The sequence below is a fragment of the Rhinolophus sinicus genome, linkage group LG03 (assembly GCF_036562045.2).
Source record: "Rhinolophus sinicus isolate RSC01 linkage group LG03, ASM3656204v1, whole genome shotgun sequence".
NCBI lineage: Eukaryota > Metazoa > Chordata > Mammalia > Chiroptera > Rhinolophidae > Rhinolophus > Rhinolophus sinicus.
In genome coordinates this window covers 175469143-175490795 of record NC_133753.1, presented here as the reverse complement: position 1 = coordinate 175490795, position 21653 = coordinate 175469143, and the positions used below count along the sequence as shown (strand labels likewise).

Sequence of the window (21653 nt, the reverse complement as noted above, 5' to 3'; positions counted from 1 at the left end):
TTCATGGAGGTTGGCCAGGTGGCCTGTGTCTCCTTTGGGCCTCGTGCTGGGAAGCTGGTTGTGACTGTGGATGTTATTGATTAGAACAGGGCTTTGGCTGATGACCTTGCACTCAAGTAAGGAGACAGGCTGTGCCTTTCAAATGCACGCAGCTCGCAGACTTCATCCTCAAGTTCCCACGCAGTGCCTGCCAAGTGTGTCCAACAAGCCTGACAGAAGGCAGGTATCACTACAAAATGGGCAGCCAAACAAAAACTTTCAATAACTTTCAAATAACTTCTAAATGTTTTTAAAAATAAGTTTAAGAAAAACTTTCTGCCTATAAATTACAATTTCTAAATCAACCAGTCTGAACTTTGTTCAATAGTAAAAGCCTGTTACACAAATTAACTAGGTACTATATAGAACACACAGACTATAATTGCTTAAAATTTTTTTTTTTTTACATAATTGTGGATTCGTAGGAAGTTGCAAAAAAATGTATAGAGGTATCAGGTGTACCCTTAATTCAGCCTCCCCCAAAGGTAACATTGTATATAATTCTACAGTTTCAAAACTAGGAAATTGACATTTGTACAATGCAAGAATTTCTTCTGATTTAGCCAGCTGTGCCTGCACTCTGTGTATGTGTGTTTCTATAAAGTTTTATCGTATGTGTAGTTATGTGTAACTACCAACCACATTCAACATACAGAACTATTTTATCACCACAAGCGCCGTCCCTTGTGCTGTCAACTGCATAGCCACACACCCGCACTCCCTCCTCTAGCCCCTGACAAGCACTGAGCTGCCAGTCATCTCTGTAATGTTGGTATTTCAAGAAGAGTGTTACATAAATGGAATCATACACTATGTAGCCTTTCGAGATTGCCATTTTCACTAAGTATAATTTCCAAGTTGTATGTATCAATAGTTTGTTTCTTTTTATTGTTGAATGGTAGTCCATGGTATAGACCTACCACAGTTTCTTTAGCCATTCTCACATTAAAGGACATTTGGGGTTTTTTTCCAGTTTGGGGCTAATTACAGGTAAAACTGCTGTGAAAATTCATATGCAGGGTTTTTGCATGAACGTAAGTTTTCATTTAATAAATACCCCAAGAGTGTATTGTTTTTCATTTAACATTTAGGCTTATCTTTTCAAGTTTGTTCTAAGGCACTTATTTTATACTTTGTGACAAATCACTGTTCCTTCTTAGTATTTTAAAGCTATGCCTAAGTCTGTAAACGCAGTGATTTGAGTTTGTTAATATTTTTAAGGAGTATATACAGTCTGTATGAAAAGGGAGAAGTAGATTCAATATTAATCAATTCTAGTTGCCATAGTAACTAAGATATGTATGTAAATGGCCAGTAGATGACTTCTTTAAGTGGCGTGAATAGAAATCAAAAGCCTCTTGACCTGATCTGTTGTGCTCGGTATGATCTAAGTTGCATGTACCTTTTCTCCCTAATTTTGTATCATTTCATCATTATGTATCAGCCACATAACCTTTTACTTTGTGCTACGCTCTGTCCTCCTTTGGGGACTTGATTGTGCTAATCACTCCCATCCTCATTTCTTCTTACCTTTTTGCCTAACTCGAGCTCATGAGATTTCCTTAATGAGACATTCAGTGAGTGCCTCCCCTCCAACATAAACTTAGTTATCATCTTCTCTCAAAAGTGCCTGTGCTTTTCCTTTAGAAAAGAGCAAGGGCTCCAAGTGTTCAGAGAAGGAACTCTGGAATCAGACCCTGGGCAAGTAACTTAACCTTCATATGCCTCAGTTTTTATTAAAATGAAGATAGTAGTCCTATTTAATAAGATAAGGATTAAATTAATTAAAATATATAAATATGAATTAAATGAATAAAATATAAATTAATATGAAATTAACTATGTAAATTCCTTAGAACAATTCCAAGCACATATTTATTAGGTGTTAAGTATCATCCCTTATTATTGTTTTTGTTACGGAATTTATCACAATATGTAATTATATATTGCATGTGATTATTCATAATATCATTCCTGCTGGACTCTCTAAGCTCCGTGAGGATAGTACCATGTCTGGTTGGTTGGTTGGTTTGTTTTTTATTACCGATATATACTCAACATTCACTATCTGTCAGATCCTATTCTAAGTGTTAGGTATAATGGTGAATACGTAAAGATTTATGTTTTTTAAAAATTAGGAAATTAAACAAGCAAGAAAAAGGAAATTAGTCACTTACAAATTTCATCACCCAGTGATGTATACATATTATTATTAGCTACTGGTAAGGAGAAACTAAACTGCTGCCTCAGGTCCAGGCAATTCAATGTTCCAATTGAAATTGAAAGTGTTTTTTGTTTTTGTTTTTCCATTTTAAGCCTAGTTTGCTTTTGTGTTTATGTGCAATATAGTTAATTGTGTTAAAACATTATGTGAGAGACCTATCTTTTTACATTCCTCTTTTCTGCACCCCCTCCAACTTTACTTAGATTTCTTAAACAGCAATGAAAGTCCCCTGTATAATGAGATGAAATCTAATCATTTCTTTTAGGTACTTTTAAAATCAATCAGCTATCATATATTCTGGTCATAGAAAAATCTCTGTCTAGTTAATATCCCAAGACTTTCTAAACCAAGAAACAAAATGAAGAAAGAAAACAGTAAAAATGCTGTTTTGAGAGTTTAAGATTTAATTAAAGAGTTTGTTCAGGGACTTTTGCTGTTTAATAGCATTATCTTGGAGATTCATTAAAACACACAGTCATTTGATTCTGTATTTCCGTTAACCTATCTCAGACTGTAGTTGCTGTTCTGTTTTCTTTTTAATAATCTGTGTTTCAGAGAAAGTTTACTTCTGAGTAACTGTGATCATTGAGTTAATCAGAAACCCCACTTAACATTTAAATATCCACGTGTCCTAATGAAAGATGGACTGATAATAACAGAATTTAAAGAACTAATTTTTTTTCATTCTATATGCAGAAAGGATATGGCATTTAATGTTATTAAACCTGTATTTCATAATTAAGTCATTGAACATGAGCTTATTAATTTAGAAAAACTACGCATTCTAATTTATATCCTTAATTTATATACTTATGTCCTATAAAATGACATAGTAGCAGGGTCCAGTGGAAATCATAAAAGTTACTGTAGATAATGTGAATCAGAAATCACTTTTCTCCATTTAATACTTGTTTCCCTGTAATTTGAACCACTTAAATAGTTTTGAAATTTAGCTCCTTAGTAGGAAGCTGTTTGTTATTGGTTTAAATTGACTTTTAAAAGTTTATCTTTCCTAAAAAGCTATCCCAGTATCTTTTTCCCCATTCATTAGTTATATCATTTAATGGTGATGTTTGGTTCTTTTGAATTCTTTTGTGGGTTTTTAAACCAATTACAGAAATAGAGCCCAAGGGAAACATGGTGTCTTAGTTCATTAGGGCTACTATAACATAATACCATAGAGTAGTTGGCTTATGAACAACAGAAATTTATTTCTCATAGTTCTGGAGGCGGGGACGTCCAAGATCTAGGTGCCAGCAGATTCATTGTCTTGTGAGAACCCACTTCCTTGTTCATAGATTGCCATCTTCTTGCTATGTCTTCCCATAGTGGAAGGGGCAAGGGAGCTCTCTGGGGTCTCTTTTATGAAGGCATTCATTCCGTTCATGTGGACTCCTCCCTTATGACCTAATCATCTTTGAAACGGCCCATCTCCAAATACATTGGGCATTAGATTTCAACATGAATTTGGGGTGGTGGGGTTGGCATTCAGTTTATAGCACATGGCTTTAGTAGGAATGCTTCTGAAAAAAAGACTTTAATTAATGCTGATCTTACTATGATGCAATAGTTCGCACCCAACAAAAAAGTTCCCTTAATTTAAAAACAAAAAAACTGGGGGTGTCCGGTTAGCCCAGTTGGTTAGAGCTCAGTGCTCTTAACAACAAGGTTGCCGGTTCAATCCCTGCCCCAGCCACTGTGAGCTGCGCCCTCCACAACTAGATTGAAACAAGTACTTGACTAGGAACTGATGCATCCTGGAAAAACACACTTAAATAATGGTTAAAAAAAAAACCACAACACTTTATTATGGGAAGCTTTAAGTACATGCAAAGTAAACAAGAGAGTGTAATGAGTGCCTAATACCCATGCTATTATCAGCATGCTGTTATTTTAATCTCATCTGTACCTCCACCCATTCTCCAAAGCACTGAGCAATTACTACTTTTATAGTGTTTTGGAGTTTGATAATACATGTCTTGAAAAACAAAAATCTCAGCTTTACAATTTTTACAAATAGGTACACTTATGTAACCAGTATCCCTTTATGATATAGAACATTTTTGTCACACCAGAAAATTTCTGCATGCACCATCACCACCATAAAAGAACAAACTGATGATTAGACTTGATCAAAATTTCAAGAGACATTAAGAGAATGAAAAGCCAAGCAAAAGACTGGGATAAAATATTTGCAAAATACATATCTAATAAAGAACTTATCTAAAAATAAAGCATGTAAATCATACTCTCAAAAGTCAATAGGAAAATTGCCAATCTCTTGCTCTAGACCTGTATTTCCTGGGATTTCAAAGCAGATGTTGAGTAGGCAGTTGGATATATGAGTCTGGTGCACAGGGCAGAAGTCAAAAGTAGTAGATATAAATTTTGGAGTCATCAGCCTATAGGTGCTTTTTAAAATCATGAAATTGAACGAGATCAGTGACAGAGTAAGGACAGAAAGATGAGAAGGATCCAAAATAGGATTAAGAAGTGGCCAGTGTAGTTATGAGGAAAAAATAGGAGAGTATGTTATTTTGGAAAACAGTTCAAACAGGAGAGTGATCAACTGTGTTCAACACTGGCTCAAATCAGATGAGATCTGAGGCTTGTCCAATGCTTTTAGCAATGTCGATGCCGTTACTAATAACCATGGCAAGCCATCTAGTGGGATGATGAGAGTTAAAAACATGTACAGTGTGGTTTCAAAAGAAAGTAGAAGAATTAGAGATGAATATAGACAACTGAAGGAATCTTACTGGGAACGGGAGCAGAAAAATTAAGCAGTTGTTTGAGGAGGACATGAGGGTCAAGATAAGTTTTTTGTTTTTTCATTTTTATTGTGGGAGTAGAGGGAGTTATCAGCATATAAATGTTTATATGCTGATCGGAATGATCCAATAACAGACAAAATTGATGAGACAAGAGAGAGAAGAGAGTTGCTGGAATGATGTTTTGTGTTAGAGCTAAAAAGGAATTAGTAGTGCAGATTATGCATAGTCATGATTTTTTTGTCGTCTTTTATGTGTACTCTTTTCCCATTGCTCTGTAGGTACTTTAAGTAATGATCTCTTTTGCGGTGTAATTTGCCAATTTTACAGAGGGTAAACAGGTACAGGTGCTTAAGTAACTTCTCTAAAGTCACATAGCTAGTAAGATGAAGAGCTAGGGTTTGAATCAAGTTAGTCTGACTCCGCAATTCATACGTCTGTGTTCTTTTTTTTTTTTTTAGCCTTTTTTATTTTTATTATTCTTAAAGATACTTATTAAACTATAGTTGACATACAATATTATATTTCAGGTGTACACCACAGTTACTCAATATTTATATACCTAAAGATGTGATCACGATAAGTCCAGCAACCATCTGACACCACACCACACTATCACAATATTATTGATTATATTTCCTATGCTGTATATTACATTCCCAAAACTTACTTGTTTTATACCTGGAAATTTGAATCTCTTATTTCCCTATGCCCTCCCTTTTTAATTTTTCAATTACAGTTGACACTCAATATTATTTCATATTAATTTCAGGTATATAGCATAGTGGTTGGAATTTATATAAGAAGTGATTCTTCCCCCTGACTAGTACCTACCTGACACTATACATAGTTATTACCATATTACTGACTATATTCCCTGTGCTTTACATACCCATGACTATTTTGTAAGTACCAATTTATATTTTTTTTATTATTATTGGGGAAGGGGAACAGGACTTTATTGGGGAACGGTGTGTACTTCCAGAACTTTTTTCTCCAAGTCAAGCTGATGTCCTTTCAATCTTAGTTGTGGAGGGCACAGCTCAGCTCCAGGTCCAGTTGCGGTTGCTAGTTGTAGGGGGCGCAGGTCACCATCCTTTATGGGAGTCGAAACCGGCAACCTTGTGGTTGAGAGGACGCGCTCCAACCAACCGAGCCATCCGGGAGGCAGCTCAGCTCAACGTACCCTGTTCAACCTTAGTTGCAGGGGGCGCAGCCCACCATCCCTTGTGGGACTCGAGGAATTGAACTGGCAACCTTGTGGTTGAGAGCCCACTGGCCCATGTGGGCATTGAACCGGCAGCCTTCGGAGTTAGGAACATGGAGCTCTAACTACCTGAGCCACCGGGCCGGCCCCCCCCCCAATTTATATTTCTTAATCCCTCAAACTTTTCCACCCTGCCCTCAACCCCCCTCCCATCTATCACCCCAGTAAATCTAGTACCCATCTGACACCATACAATGTTATTGAATATATTACAGTATTATTGACTATATTCCTTATGCTGTATCTCCATGACTACTGTGTAACAGCCAATTTGTACTTCTTAGTCCCTGCTCCTTTTTCACCTACCTCCAAAGGCCCCTCCCCGCTGGCAGCCATCAAAATGTTCTCTGTATCTATGAGTTTGTTTCTGTTTTGTTTGTTTGTTTTGTTTTTTAGATCCCACATATAAGAGAAATCATATGGCATTTGTTTTTTTCTGTCTGACTTAATTGACTCAACACAGTACCCTCTAGGTCCATCCATGTTGTTGCAGATGGCAAGATTTCATTCTTATGGCTGAGTAATATTCCATTGTGTATATATATGTACCATCTCTTCTTTATCCATTCATTCATTGATGGACATCCAGGTTACCCTCAGATCTTCCCTATTGTAAATAAGGCTGCAATGAATGGATGGATGCACATGTCCCCTCAAAATGGCGTTTTGGGTTTCTTCGGAGTAATACCCAGAAGTGGGATTACTAGTTCCTTCTTTGTCTCTTGTTATAGCCTTTGTTTTAAAGTCTATTTTGTCTAAGTATTGCTACCCCAGCCTTTTTCTTTTTTTCTCATTTCCATTTTCATGAAATAATCTTTTTCTGTCTCTTTCAGTCTATGTGTGTCTTTCCATCTGAGGTGTATCTTTATAGGCAGGCTATGTAAGGGTCTTGTTTTCTTATCCATTCAGCTACCCTTTCTCTTTTGATTGGAGCATTTTATTCATTTACATTTAAAATAATTGTTGATAGATATGTAATTATTGCCATTTTTTATTCATGTTTTTTATCTCTTTTTTTTTTTTCCATCTTAAAGAAGTCCATCTGAGATTCCTTGTAATACTCATTTGGTGGTGAGGAACTCCTTTAGCTTTTTCTTGTCTGGGAAGCTCTTTATCTGTCCTTCAATTCTAAATGATAGCCTTCTTGGGTAGAGTACCCATGGTTGTAGGCCCTGGCTTTTAACCACTTTGAATATTTCATGCCAATCCCTCTGGCCTGTAAAGTTTCTGTTGAGAAATCAACTGACAGTCTTGTGGGAACTCCCTTGTAGGTAACTAATTGCTTTTCTCTTCCTGCTTTTAAGATTCTCTTTTTGTCTTTAACCTTTGGCTTTTTAATTATGAAGTGTCTTGGTGTGGGCCTCGTTAGGTTCATCTTGTTTGGGACGCTCTGTGCTTCCTGAGCTTGAATATCTAGTTCGTTCGCCAGGTTAGGGAATTTTACATTATTATTTATTCAGATAGCTTTTCAATTCCTTGCTCTCTTCTTCTGGTACACATGTAGTACAAATGTTGGTATGCTTGATGTTGGCCCAGAGCCCCTTAAACTGTCTTCATTTGGGGGGATTCTTTTTGCTGTTCTCATTGGGTGTTGTCTGCTATCTTCTAAATCGCTGATTCGAACTTCTGCTTTATATAACCTATTGTTGATTCCCTCTAATGTATTCTTCATTTCAGTTATTGTATTCTTTATTTCTGACTTTTTTGTGTGTTGTTTTCTTTCTCTATTTTCATGTTTCCTATCTCTTTGTCAAAGTTCTCCTTGAGATTGTTGAACATGCTTATAGCCAGTGTTTTGAACTCTATGTCTGGTGGATTGCTTGTTTCCAATTTGTTTCTTTCTTTTTCTGGAGCTATGCTCTGTTCTTTCATTTCATACATGCTTCTTTCTCTCCCCATTTTGGCTGCCTCCCTGTGTTTGTTTCTGTGTCTTAGGTAGGGCTGCTATGTATCCCAGTCTTAGTAGAGTGGCCTTGTGTAGTAGGTGACCTGTGGGACCCAGTGGTTCAGTCTCCTTGGGCACCTGAACCAGATCCTCCAGATGTATCCTTTGTGTGGGTTGTGTGTGCCCTCCTGTTGTAGTTGAGCCTTGGTTTACTGTTTGCACATCAGTGCAAGGGATTGACCCTCGGGTTCATTGATTGTAACCCTAACAGTGGAGGAGATGCTGTGCAGGGGCTGAACCTATGGAACAGGATTCACTTTTGCAGGACTCTAGTGCCCTGCCCATTCTGCCCTTTGCGTGTGTTGTCCTTGGAAGCGGCCAGGTGATGCTCCAGCTTGTTCTGAAGCTGGTCACTGGATGTGCCAGCCTTGGAGCCTCCTGGGAGGGGACCTGCTACAGGCCAAGTTCAGCTGCAGCCTGTGCCCTACCGAGGGCCACTTGGCATGAGCTACAAAGGAAACCGCAGATGGCCACTGCCCACACTGTGCTTGGAGGTGCTTTGAGAGGCCAAGCTGTGAACCTCGGCCGGGTGTCACTAGTGCCAGGCTTGTGGCTGCTCAGCTAGAGGTATGGGGCATACTGAAGCCAGATGCTGCTTGTTTGGGTTTTGAGAACCTTTGAGAAATTTTAGGAAAGTCTGCAGCATGAGCCAAGGCAGACATTCTATATGGAAAAGCTACTAGAAACAGCTTGGGTGGGCCTGTACGTTGAATGGGGCGTGGCCTCTGAATCACCAGGGTGGAATGAATGAAAGCTGTTAGCCAGGTTGATGGAGACTCAGATATGGCAGCTGCTAGCTCCTCTGTCCGGGAGAAAGCTGCCCCTCCAGCCCTAACCCTGCAGCCAAACACTTCAGTTCCTCCCTGTGTGTGTATGTCCTTGGTTCCTTTCAAGCTGCTGCCCCAGCACTGGAGCTCAGAGCTAGTGAATCTGTTAGCAGTAAGTTCATGCACAGGCCCTGTAAGAGAAATGCCTAGGAGTGCAGCCGCTCTCAATCTCACTGAGCCACAGTCTCCACTGGTTTTCACACCAGAGATTACGGGGACTTCTCTCCCTGGCAGTGGATGCCTGGGCTGGGGAGCCTGGTATGTGTCTGGGACCCCTCGTTCCTTTAGGGGGGGCCTCCACAACTGAGATATCCCTCCCTTAATGGTCACACGCAAGTTTGGGACCAGGCCATTCTGCATCTCCGCCCCTCCGACCAGTCTCAAGGTGGCTTCTTCTGTGTGTCCTTAGATGTAGGGCTTCGGTTTAGCTAGGCTTCAGGTGATTCTCAGTGATAGTTGTTCTGTAGTTTAGTTGTAATTCTGATTTGATTGTGAGAGTTGATAAGCACTGCGTTTACCTACTCCGCCAACTTGACCGAAAATCCCCCTCTAAGTAATGATCTTAACCTGTTGAATTGGAAAAATTTCATAAAGTATCTGAAACATATTCTCTTTGTTCTCCTGAGTTTTCTTAAATTCTTCGTTCCTAGAAACTATGTCACTTAATGAGGATCAAAAACAGTAGCCAAGTAGAATTTCTTGGAAAGATTCTTAGGGCAGCCAAATGCCAGCTGGCTAGCAGAACCGAGATGGCTAATACGACTGCTACATACTTTAATGATTTAATATTAATGTAGAAGTCATGGTGTATCCAGGCTTGTTTTCTATACGTGTTCAAAAAAAGTTTGCCTGTCTGTGTTTAAACAAAAAAATTATGAACTTCAGGATTTATTGTTTTCTAATCGTGTTTAATAATCAGTTCAGAAGAATCTGGTCAACTTTTGATGGACCAGTAAAAAATAGGTGAATTTAAAATTTTTACAGTAGTTGAAAGTGTGCCCTCTTGTGGACTATTCAGTAATTTTACATAAAAGTGTTTTCTCTTACATATCAGATTAAATTAATTGTGTATCATCAAATGTGTTATGGTCAAAGGTTGAGACTTACATATAAGTGTTACAGTTCTTTAAGACCTAAACCTCATTTAGAAAAAAATCACATTGATTTTACATTTCCAATACCATTGTATAGGAAATAGTCTCATGTTATAAGTAACAGCCTCAACTTTTGTTAGGGGCTGAAGATAGGCGGTTTCTTTTGCAGTGGAAAAGAAGGTGAAACATAAAATTTTGGACATGGGGAGATGGAGTAGGAACCCAAATAACTCATAGCAGCATTTGGAAATTTCCTCCATGGCTTCTCTGTAAAAAAAAAAAGATTTTAAACAAATTGCAGGGCTGAGGATTATTTTTTCCTGATGCAGCTTGTAGTTTTGCATGTTTTGTTAAGATTAGACATCATGTACCTATTCTGCAGGCCTCTGCACGTCAATTCAACTAGCAGTCAGCAGGAACTTTTTTAAGTGACACGAACTTTTGTTAAAGTTGATTTGTATAAAAATGCAGGTGAAATAAATTGATAAGAGCAAAGAAGAAAGCTGATTATCGGATATAAAGTTTTACTAATTGTTTTACTTCTTAGTAAACATACACATTCTGTTAACTGCTTTTGAGACACCCTGAATCTCAACTTGATTTACTTATTGGTGACTTCTTTTTCTCTTCGTAGTATAACTCAATAATGTAATTATGTACTTCTGTTAAATATTACATATATTATGATTTAGCTATACTATTGGAAAACACACATTATTGCTGTCCAGCAGGTGCTCAAGGTTCCAAAAGCAAAACATATATCCAGAAAGAGCTTTAGAGCTTTGTTTTATTTTGTGGGGTTTGTTTTTTTGTTGTTGTTTTGTTTTTTAGTTTTTTAGTGGAAGTAGTTTAGAACTGTAGGAAAGCAGGAGCATTTTAAAGAAGTGAGAATTTTCACAGTGCAGCTGATTGGGAACTATTTGTGTTTGAGCTAGGATTTGAGCAAGATCTTTTTAAAGTGTCTCAAACAGAATGTGAAAATTTCGTTCTTGAATAGTAGGCAATGAAAAGGAATGTGAAGGTAAGCGTGACGAAAAGTGAAAGGATTCTACTGGAGAGGTACCAGTCTCTAGGGAGTCACTGTTTCCTATTTAAAATAGTAAATAGTACACTGTGCATTTCTTTATTTCCTTACTTATCCAGCTACTGTGGATTTATATTCCACCTATTTCCCAGAAAGAATTTGAGGCAGTTTATGCCATTAAATGTAATATAAACTGAGATACTGAAAATACACTAGTTTTAAGCCCTCCCTCCGACACAGAAGCAACATTACCAAGGAAGAGTGTGAATTGGCTAAATATTCCACATATGTAAAATTTCAGTTTATTCAAACTAATATTATAATCATGCAAGATGATAACATAGTATAAAACCATGCTGAGCTATAATAGAAATGCAAACAGTTGTATTCTTGTCTTGAATGGGTCAGTCACTAGCTGTGAGATGTTGAGCACATACTTAGCTTCTCTGAGGAGCAGTTTTCCTTTCCCTTTATTGGTTTAGCTTTCCGTCATAACAGTGTAGATGTTCCCAGGTTTTATGTCCTTCAGATAGGCATGGAAATGTAAGATTTGCTTAGAAACACCTGAATTCAGATCCCAGATCTGCTCTGTGCCATCTGTGTAACCATAGACAAAGCATTTATGCTCTGAGCCTTCATTTTTGCATTTGTGAAGTAGAAATCATCTTCACAACCTCTACCCTTGGCATGATTGAGGGAAGGTGTGTGTTTCATGTCTGGCACATAAGAAATGCTGAAAAAGAAAAAAAATCCTTTACCACCTTGTCTCTTATCTGTTATAATTTTACTATTATCAATCCTCCATGGATAACTTGCCTGTCTATAGCTGTAGTTCTGACCACTTTTGTCAGTTCTGAATTTCCAACTTCCTCCAACTAGATGTTACATTGGCATTTTAATCTGAATGAGTTCAACATCAAACCATAATTACGTGCCAATACTGCAGTATTCTTCCAACAACTTTCTGCCTCTATTCTCTCTATTTGATCATTCCGTCTTCCTTATCATCGGTGCATTAGTCTTACTGAAAGCTTAAGTTCGCTTATATCAAAGATATGGGGGGAAAAAATCACCATTTCATGACAAACTCCTTTGTGGGCTCCAATTCATGTTGCTGGCCCTATGCTCTGGCCAGTGTTTATGAACGCGCCCTGCGTAATCTGTCACCTAGCACAGCACCTTCTTACAGTAGGTTTGTAATGTAGATTTCATAGATAACTGTTTGAATATCCAGAGGAATTTATATACAAATAGCAGCAACTGTTAGAAGATTCATTTAATGTTTTTTTACTTTTATACATAGTTTATATCATTGTTTTTCTGAATCTAAATTAATATTCTAATAGTTTTTTAAATGCCCAAGTAATACAGATATAAATACTACAAAAATGGGAATTCCCCCAAATCCCTGAATACACCCCCAACCATTGTTAATGGTTTAAAAATATTTTCTTAAAGAACCTTTTTCTCTGCCTAGACTATCATTTGTATAAATATATTTTAAACAAAAATGAGCTTGAACTTTATACATTGGTATTCTTTCAATTAGCAGTATATTTTCTGTGTCTTTTCATGAATTTTAAGAATCCTTGCTGTCGTTTTTCTTAAATAAATTTGATGCACATTGTGGAGCAATTAAAATACGGAGTAGTCACAGTAAAATTGGTTCAGGTTTTAATTCAGTAATTCTTTCCCTTTACTCCTCCTGGAAGATGTACCCCCTTTACAGCATCCCCATGGCCAAACACAGATTCCAAGTGGTAGAGACGGTTCCATCTTGTTAACCACTGTGCTTTGCTTATCTAGCATAGTGTGTGCCACAGTGACATGAAATAATTGTTATTGGCTGCATTGTCACGAAAGGCTAAATACTATGGAAACATAGTTGTTCTTTTGGGTAGCAGTTATAATTCAAAGAGTACCGATATGGAGTTGGATGAACTACTGATCTAACCTAATATGACATTTTAAAACTATTTTAACTCTCAGATAAAAGGAAAATGATTTTGTTATGTCAAAAAAAAAAAAGATGAATTTTTCTGCAGAGCAACACAAAGTAGAATTTAAAAGAATTTCAGCTATTAAATTAAGGCTGACTGAATGGTTGCTATGGGAAAAGTTACCAAATTGATATCTTACATTTAGTATACACTTATCATTGATATATTCAGAAGTGGAGGAGATAAGTGGTTTGTTCTTGACCAGATTTATTTATTAAAATGTCATTATGCCAATTTTGGGAAGTTATGAACATAATATAAACATAACCAGAGTACTTATTCATTGTAATCTTTTATCCAAGATTGATTTTCTTCAGGAGTTGTGCTTCCTGCTGTGTAGTCCAAGTCAAGAAGAGAGTAGAAGAGCACTTGAGGTACCCTGAAATTGTGAACCGAGTACTAGATGTGGTTATAAGGCAGTAAGGAGTCTGATTCCATAAAGAGATAGTCACCTTACTTTTAGTTGCATGGTATAGCTTATACCATGAATGAACAACATTCATTTAAGTTTGATGTTTCAGTAAAGCTATAAAATAATATTAGAAAAAGAATGAGACTTATCTGCATATATGAAAGATTTCTAAGATAGTATGTGTGACAAAAGCAAGATGCAGAAAAGTGTATAAAATAGCAGCCCACATTTATTGAGCCCTTGCTACGTGCTCTGCTCAGTTTTAAATACATTACATGTATTAAGTCATTTCATTCTTACAACAAAATTAGAAATAATAGCATTACCTGCCTCATGTTTCAGAGATGAGGAAACTGAGGTACAGAGAGATTCAGTGACTTTTCCCAAGGTTACAGAGTAAGTAGCGGAGCTTGGATTTAAACCCAGACAACTATTCTTTCTTCCTTGGCTATATATTGTGACTGTCTCCTTTCCTCACATCTGTATTGATTGTACAACATGATTTTTAATTGATGCATAGTAATCTTTCATGGATGTAACATCATTTATTATACCAGGAAAGTTAAGCTAATACTTTTTAGTTGTTACATAAAGTGTCCATGTGCCAGACAGCCTGAGTTTGACTCCTTCTGTATGACCTTTGGCAAGTTATTTATCCTCTCTTTATGTCAGTTTCCTCATTAAATAAAACTGGATTATTAGTACCTCAGTGTCAAATAAAGATTTGATGAAAGTACATTTAAAGTGTTTGTAACTGGTTTTTATTACGTAGTAGGTGTTCAACAAATGTTAGTTATCATTTCTAACAGTTTTCCACTATTAAAAAAGTGAAATTGTTGAGACAAGATTATACATATTTTTTTGGCTATAGGATACAAAGTGGCTGTCCAGAAAAGTTTATCTACCATCAGAATATGAGACTGCCTTTTATTCCAGATCCATCCAATTTGAATATTATTATAACTTCTGCCAATACTGTTTTTATTTGCATTTCTTTTGTTTGCATGAAGAAATCATAAATTTTGAAGTGAAATTAAATGAACAAAGACCTAGGGTCTTTAAAAATCTTGGCAAGTGCATAGAAGTTCCCTTCAGACTCATTATAATGGGCTGAAATGAGAATTTACCATAATATCTTCCACTAATTAAGCATTATTTTAATTAAACCTCAAGCCATTCTAAAATTAGTCTGTAAATGATGTCTTACTCATGTGTGTGCGCGTGTTTGATTTACAAGTTAGATTTTTTTTTCTGCCTTTTATTGCTGATATTTATTTCAGCTAACTTACCATTTAATTAATTGTAGGTGTGTGCTTAGGACTATTATATGTGTTTGTAATACTATAGTGAAATATATACTAGAATTTCAAATAAAAAATTATAATCTTTCAGAAGTAGGGATTATCTGTACTAAAAAGACCCCTTTTTCCTAATTCACCTGTGTTTCTCTTTTGTCCCCCCCAAACGCATGTTTTCCAGTTAGCAGTGTAACATTCTGGATCACTTACTGTGTGCCGGGTAGTATCTGAAGTGATTTGCATGCATTTATTTCAGTTCTCATCACCACTTAGGAGGTGGGCTACTGTTTTCACTCTTCCATTTCTTTAAATTTGCAAATTTCAAACTGCTTTGCGTTGGTGACCCACAAAGACAATTCACCTTGATTCACAAATCCCTCCACCCCTCTCAGTGTTGATCTCAACCCACTAAATTTACTTTATAATCCACTAATCGTTTTTAAGTAAAGCACTGCCTTGAGTAACAGTTCCAAAGCACGCATTATAATCTTTCCCATTTGGTCACCGTTTCCTTCTGGACGGATTGTTCCCGAGCGATGACTTACAGCATCAGTTTCATGAAAGACAGTGCACTTTAACAGAGCCAGGTGGACCAAGCGTTGCCCATACAGAGGCAGAAATGCCATGTCTAATGAGTTCGAGATGTGTATGTTCATATTTAGAATTCTAGGAAGGCTGTTTTCTAGGAATGTTTGAGGGATGCCGGTCCCCTTCCAGCATAAGGCAGCGACATTTCCTCAGGTTACTCATATTCAACATCTATGACTTGAGCTAAAACTGTAAGGCCGTTTTTACCAAAGTCTTTTGCTGTTCTTCAAAATCTTGGATTCCAGTGAAAACAGTATGGTTCGGCAGTGCGGTATAAAAGTATGTGTCACTAGTCATCTCCTCAATCCATACTTAAAGCACTTTAAACCAAGGAAGCATTGTTGCCTCCCTTCCTTTCCCACTTACTCCCAGTTTTGAGTTGACATTAGAGTATTCAGATGCCTCATTGCACCACTAAGAAAAACAAAATTTTGCAGTTAGGTTTATTAATCTTATAATTCATAAATAGTAACTAATTATGTAAATAATTTTTAGTCTAAAAACTCCAGCCTACGGTTGGATCTACCTTACGTGTTACCTGAGATTTAGGAAAACAATAAAGTCGGGCAGCCCCCAGTAGAACCCTCTAGCATTTTTTTTTTTTTTTGTCTTTAGTAATGTTTATTATATCAACATTGCCATTTTTCCCACTTAACAAGTGATAGCATATTGTTCTTTATGGGTTCCTATCCTCTGAATTAAATAATTAAACAGTCCTTGTTACTTAATCTGCTTGATTATGGCAATTTACATGTACAACAGTGCGTCAGATGTGATAATAAGGTGTTTTATGCTGTTCTGTACGTAATTTGCATGCAATAATTTCTTTCCATCAATTATTAAGCATAAATTGGAACTTTCTTATTAGCCTTAGAAAAAATTCATTGTGTTTTGGTGACTTCTATCAGGTTTTAAATTCTGATTTTTTTTTTAATTTTTTTTTTAAATTTATTGGGGTGACAATTAGTAAAATTACATAGATTTCAGGTGTACAATTCTGTATTGATTTTTTTTTTTTTTTAGTGCGTGATGTGATTGCTAAATACGCAGTGTTTCTTTAAATTTCTTTAGTGATGGTTAAATAATCAAATTAGTAACTTTAAAGAGTAAAGTTCACAGTGAAGTAAAAGGATAAATACAGGATAGCCAAGGATATCTTTCCTGTACAATTTCCTGTGCCATTTCCTTTCAGTGGGCTTCTGCTAGCAAATTTTATGTCAGTCATTCATCAAAGGAAAGCAATTATTGCTTGGCCACTACTAACAAAAAATGTATATATAAAGGTCATTAAACTATAAAGGAAAAAAAATGAAATGATTACCAAAAAGACAGGATAGTTGTTACCTCTAGAAGGAACTAGGGTGCTAGCCTTCTAAATAAATGGTGGTTCTGTGGATGCTTACTTTATAACTGTTAAACCATACATACATGTTTTGTGAACTTTCGTCTCTATATCTTATATTTATAATCAAAGTATTTGAAAAAGAAAAATACTTATTTGCAAAGTTTCATTAAGATGTTTGAGTAAGGGGAATTGTTAGTGTTATTTCAATGTTTTTGAAGTTTACAACTCAAAAAAACTTAAGAGGTTCTCTTAAAAGTGACTGACAAGCAAATACAACCTCAAGGGGGGGAAAAAGAAACATTTAAACTGAAAATTACAATTCAGCTTTCCATTTTAGCAGTATGTCTTGGTAGATGTGGAGTAGACCTCTGCTGATTAGTTTACAAAGCTGTTTAACAAAGGCATATCTTTCATAAATGTGCACTTATTAAGATATTGTATTATATTTTTAAAAATGTTCTTACACAAGTACTGTTATGAGAAAGATAAACGGTCCAAAAGCCACATGTTGAAATTAAGATGAGAAAAATTCAGGGACATTGAGCAGAATAATGGAAAAGGTATTCAGGAATTTTATAAAATGTCTATACGCACACTCAATTGTATCATAATAAAAACTGAATATTTAAGTCAATTAAGTCATTGTATAGGGACATTAAATAGGAATGTTAACAACACATGCCTTTCTCTGTCCTTTATGTGTTTGTATATTGATTATGTGATTCATTAATATTAAGCATGCAGTATTAGGAAAATGAGGTAAGTACATGAACATTAAGTAGAAATACAAGAATGAAACAAGATAAGTTTCAAAAAATGCCACAAAGGAATACATAATTAATTATTTATAAAGAATGTTGGGCCATAAATGTAAGTTCAGGGTAGATTAAGGTAAGGATAGCTTTTGTCTGGGGTTTCATGAAGTAGTGGGAACTTGAATTATAGGAATTGGATTAAAGTACAGATGGGGGCTACCTAGGTAGGGAGGTATAGTATGAAATAAATAAATGAGAAAACACAAGGTGGTTTCAGGAGAGTTTGATCAGCTTGGTTGGAGAGGATGGTTTATGTAGGAGAATAGTGAGAGGCATAGCTAGAAAGTTGAAGCTAGATTTTAATGTGTTCTTCATGTGGAAAAGAATTACAATGCTTTTCAAAATTGAGTATCCCCATCTAGTAATACAGCCTTCTGGTAACACAGACTCGAGCCAGACTCGAATCTTTGCTCCACAGGTTGCTTTATATTTCCTGAAAATTAATTTTCTCATCAATAAAATGCAGAGAATAATAGTACCTACCTTGTTATTTGTGAGAACTAAATGAGTTAATATATGCAAAGCACTTGGCAGTGCCTAACATACGGTAAGTAGTATGTGAATGATCTTCTATGGTATAGGTTGAACAAAGAAGAAAATCAGAAAAACTTATTTTTATAAGCATTTCCCTAATAGTAATATATTTGACATACTACAAGAAGTTGTATCTTTTTCATTGCAGTGTTTGGAAAATGGGAAGTAATGACAGCTGGCACCTGAACTAAGTACTTTTATAGGCAACACCATTCCAGAACTTCAGGATGAATGGGGATATGCCCCATGTCCCCATCACTACTCTTGCGGGGATTGCTAGTCTCACAGACCGTAAGTTTGGTTAATTTATCTAATTTACATTACGCTGTGTTAACTATAATTTTTAGACTATAACAAAAATTATTTGTAGTATCATAAATAAGAAAATTTTAGGTTTTGAATGACAAACATTTTATTTTCTTTGATTTATTAGCTAATATGTGAAAGTAACAAAACTAGTGTAGTTAGCTAACAATAAGTAAGACCTTAATTTCCGTTTCACCCATTAAGAATTGGTAGCATGTGTTTCTTTAAAGGTCTTAGATGATAAAGGGATAACTGAAAAAGTAAAGACCAAAGAAAATGACATAAAGCATTAAGAAAAATCAAAACTGAAACAGTGGTTTGCATTTAGGAACTAATATAGACTTTTAAAAAAGTACTAATAGAAATGGTAACTGAAACTGCCTTTCAAAGAAGAGAATTTGCTCACCAACAATCTAATTTTCTTAGTGATAGTTATTTTGTATGGCATGTTCAGTAATCCGTTGGAGTTTGTCATAGATGTCAGCAGCATATTATACTCTGAACAGTTAAGTTAAAAGAACATTGTCATTCTTTTGATATTTATGTAGTGTAATGCAATTTTTTAGGGACTTGCTCTTTTGGTAGGCAACTCTCATAACTCTAATTCTTTGTCCCGGGGTAATGGTGCAAAAAAGCTACCCACAATGTTAATTGCTGTGTCAGCTATCTGAATAAATAAATGGAAATAGAGATATGAGAGGGAAGGGTAGAAGGTGATGAGATGACATACTTATCTTTGTATAGCATTATGCAAGATTTAGGGCTTTATAATTAATGAGTTATGAGAAAAATAACTTCAAGAAATGTTTTTATCTGTGTTCAGTATCCCCCAAATACTGTTTCTGTTGTTAATTTCCGTCTGGTTTTAGTGGGGATAAAATATGTACCGTGTTTCCCTGAAAATGAGACCTGGCTGGACCATTAGCTCTAATGCATCTTTTGGAGCAAAAATTAATATAAGACCCGGTCTTATTTTAGTATAAGACCGGGTCTTATATAATATTAGACTGGGTTTAATATAGTATAGCATAGTATAGTATGGTATAATACAATACAATACCCAGGTCTTACAGAATATAAGACTAGGTCTTATATTAATTTTTGATCCAAAAGACACATTAGAGCTGATGGTCCGGCTAGGTCTTATTTTGGGGGAAACATGGTATACTGTGTAGGTGATTAGAAATTAAGTCAAAAATAAAGACATTTTAGTTAACTTTCTTGACTTTTAGTTTGGACAAATTAATAAATATCCTTTTGTGAAGAGACAATAAATAGTTAAATTTAAACTACTGTAAAACGTATATGTCCTTTTGTTTGCTGTTTAGAATAGAATGAAGAAAGGAGATAACTATTTAGGAATTTATAACTTAAAGCAAAATTCTAAGATATTCTTCTTCCTCCAGAATTCTATTCTATGAATGTGCTCCTGCTAAAGTGAGCTATTTGTGTTTGTATAAATGTTAAAAAATATTTTGTTCATCTGGTAAAGAGTCAGGTATTGTTATTTGGTTTATGTGAAAGTACTAGTGATTCTGATAAATCATATAAGAAAAAAATAAATGAGATTAATTAATGTATTCTCAATTTTGGGAAGTTACTTCATTTTAACCTTACATTTTAATCTATTCATTTAGCTGTTAATAAAAATCTAAGTAGGAGAAAATCAGGACAAATATAAAGGAGCTGAGTTTTATTTTCAGAGAGTAGTGTAATCTATTATGGTCCAAGTGATGTTTTGGGAGTTTAGAGTTGGTTGGGGTTTGTTGAGGGAGAGTAGGAATGCCTTATAATAATGTCACATTGATATTTGTAACTTATTTTTAATCACAAAATATATGTAAGCACTGAAGAAACTTACTATACTCACTCAATTTCTAATAATCTGATTTTATTCCAAATAGTCCTGAACCAGCTGCCTCTTCCATCCCCCTTACCTGCTACAACTACAAAGAGCCTCCTCTTTAATGCGCGAATAGCAGAAGAGGTGAATTGCCTTTTGGCCTGTAGGGATGATAATTTGGTTTCACAGCTTGTCCATAGCCTCAACCAGGTATCAACAGATCACATGTAAGTACAATCTAAAATAAAGTGAAAAGTTTTGTTCTTAATAAGAGAATGAGTATTCCTGGTTTTACTTTTTATTTCAATAAATTAGATATATAGTTTATTTTTAAAATATATCAATATCCAAATGAGAATGTAGCCTTGCTATAATGAGATATTAATGAGATTTAAATAGGCCATGGTTACTTTGAGATGATAGTTCTGGCCCATGTAGTTCTATGAAGATCTTTTCTGCACTTTTGAAATAATCTTAGGATCCATCAAGATGGATCTGTGCAGAGGTCTAAAGTTGCTCTTGAAGCTATCTCTCTTTTTCCTGATATTGTAGCGTGGTTAGTTAGAATTCCCAGGCGCTAGAGACTGTGCTGCTAGCGTTATTTGGAGTATGCTCGCATGCTTTTCCTGGGAAGTATAAGAAGAACCAAGGACTAACACCATGGAAAGCTACTACAGAATTTGGGACTAATTTTTCCCAGGATTTAGTGTATAATCTGAACAAAGGTTTGTCGTTTTACACATAGACTTTTAAAAAACAACATAAACTTAAATTATATAGCATATTTATAAAATTTTTGCATGCATATATACTTTGTAAAATTCACTTTTTTACTGTGAAAGCAGTGTATACTTATAATATCGTGAGAACACAAAAGTTAAATCTCTCTCCTGTATTCCTTTACATCCCACTACACAGTGATATTCATGTATATTTCCATTCCTTTTTTTTTTAAATTTAAAGATTCATTATTTAGGGGGATGAGGATAAAGCATATTATAATGGAGAGGTCTCTGCCGTTAGATGGAGTACATACTTTGGGGCCATTTTTAAGGCTGATGACTCTAAGGTGAAATACCAGATGAATATTCTGATAGAGAAACTGAGAAATGGTTGGTTTCTCAGAAATGATTACTTTCTCAGGAGCAAGTATAATACTAATATCTAGCCACTCCAGAAATTCAACAATGTCTAAATATTACATCATTTTTGGTGTACCTGTATGTACTTAATCAACAGTTTTTACCAAATTCTACCTTTAAAGAAATAGTGAAATAGTACACATACAGTTATGATTTATTTTATGGAGAGTTACTTTAAG

At 35.6% G+C, this 21653-nt stretch overlaps 1 protein-coding gene across 3 annotated transcripts in view; it reads left to right on the top strand.

Moving 5' to 3' along the window:
- The window catches only part of NIPBL (NIPBL cohesin loading factor), a 188307-nt gene that overhangs the window by 64355 nt on the left and 102299 nt on the right, over positions 1–21653 (top strand). For all 3 annotated transcript variants that reach the window (XM_019737211.2, XM_074328993.1, XM_019737212.2), the window contains exons 2-3: positions 18332–18474; positions 20394–20559. In XM_019737211.2, coding sequence (XP_019592770.2) covers positions 18411–18474; positions 20394–20559 — 230 coding nt within the window. In that variant the 5' untranslated portion in view covers positions 18332–18410. The remainder of the gene's footprint in view (positions 1–18331; positions 18475–20393; positions 20560–21653) is intronic.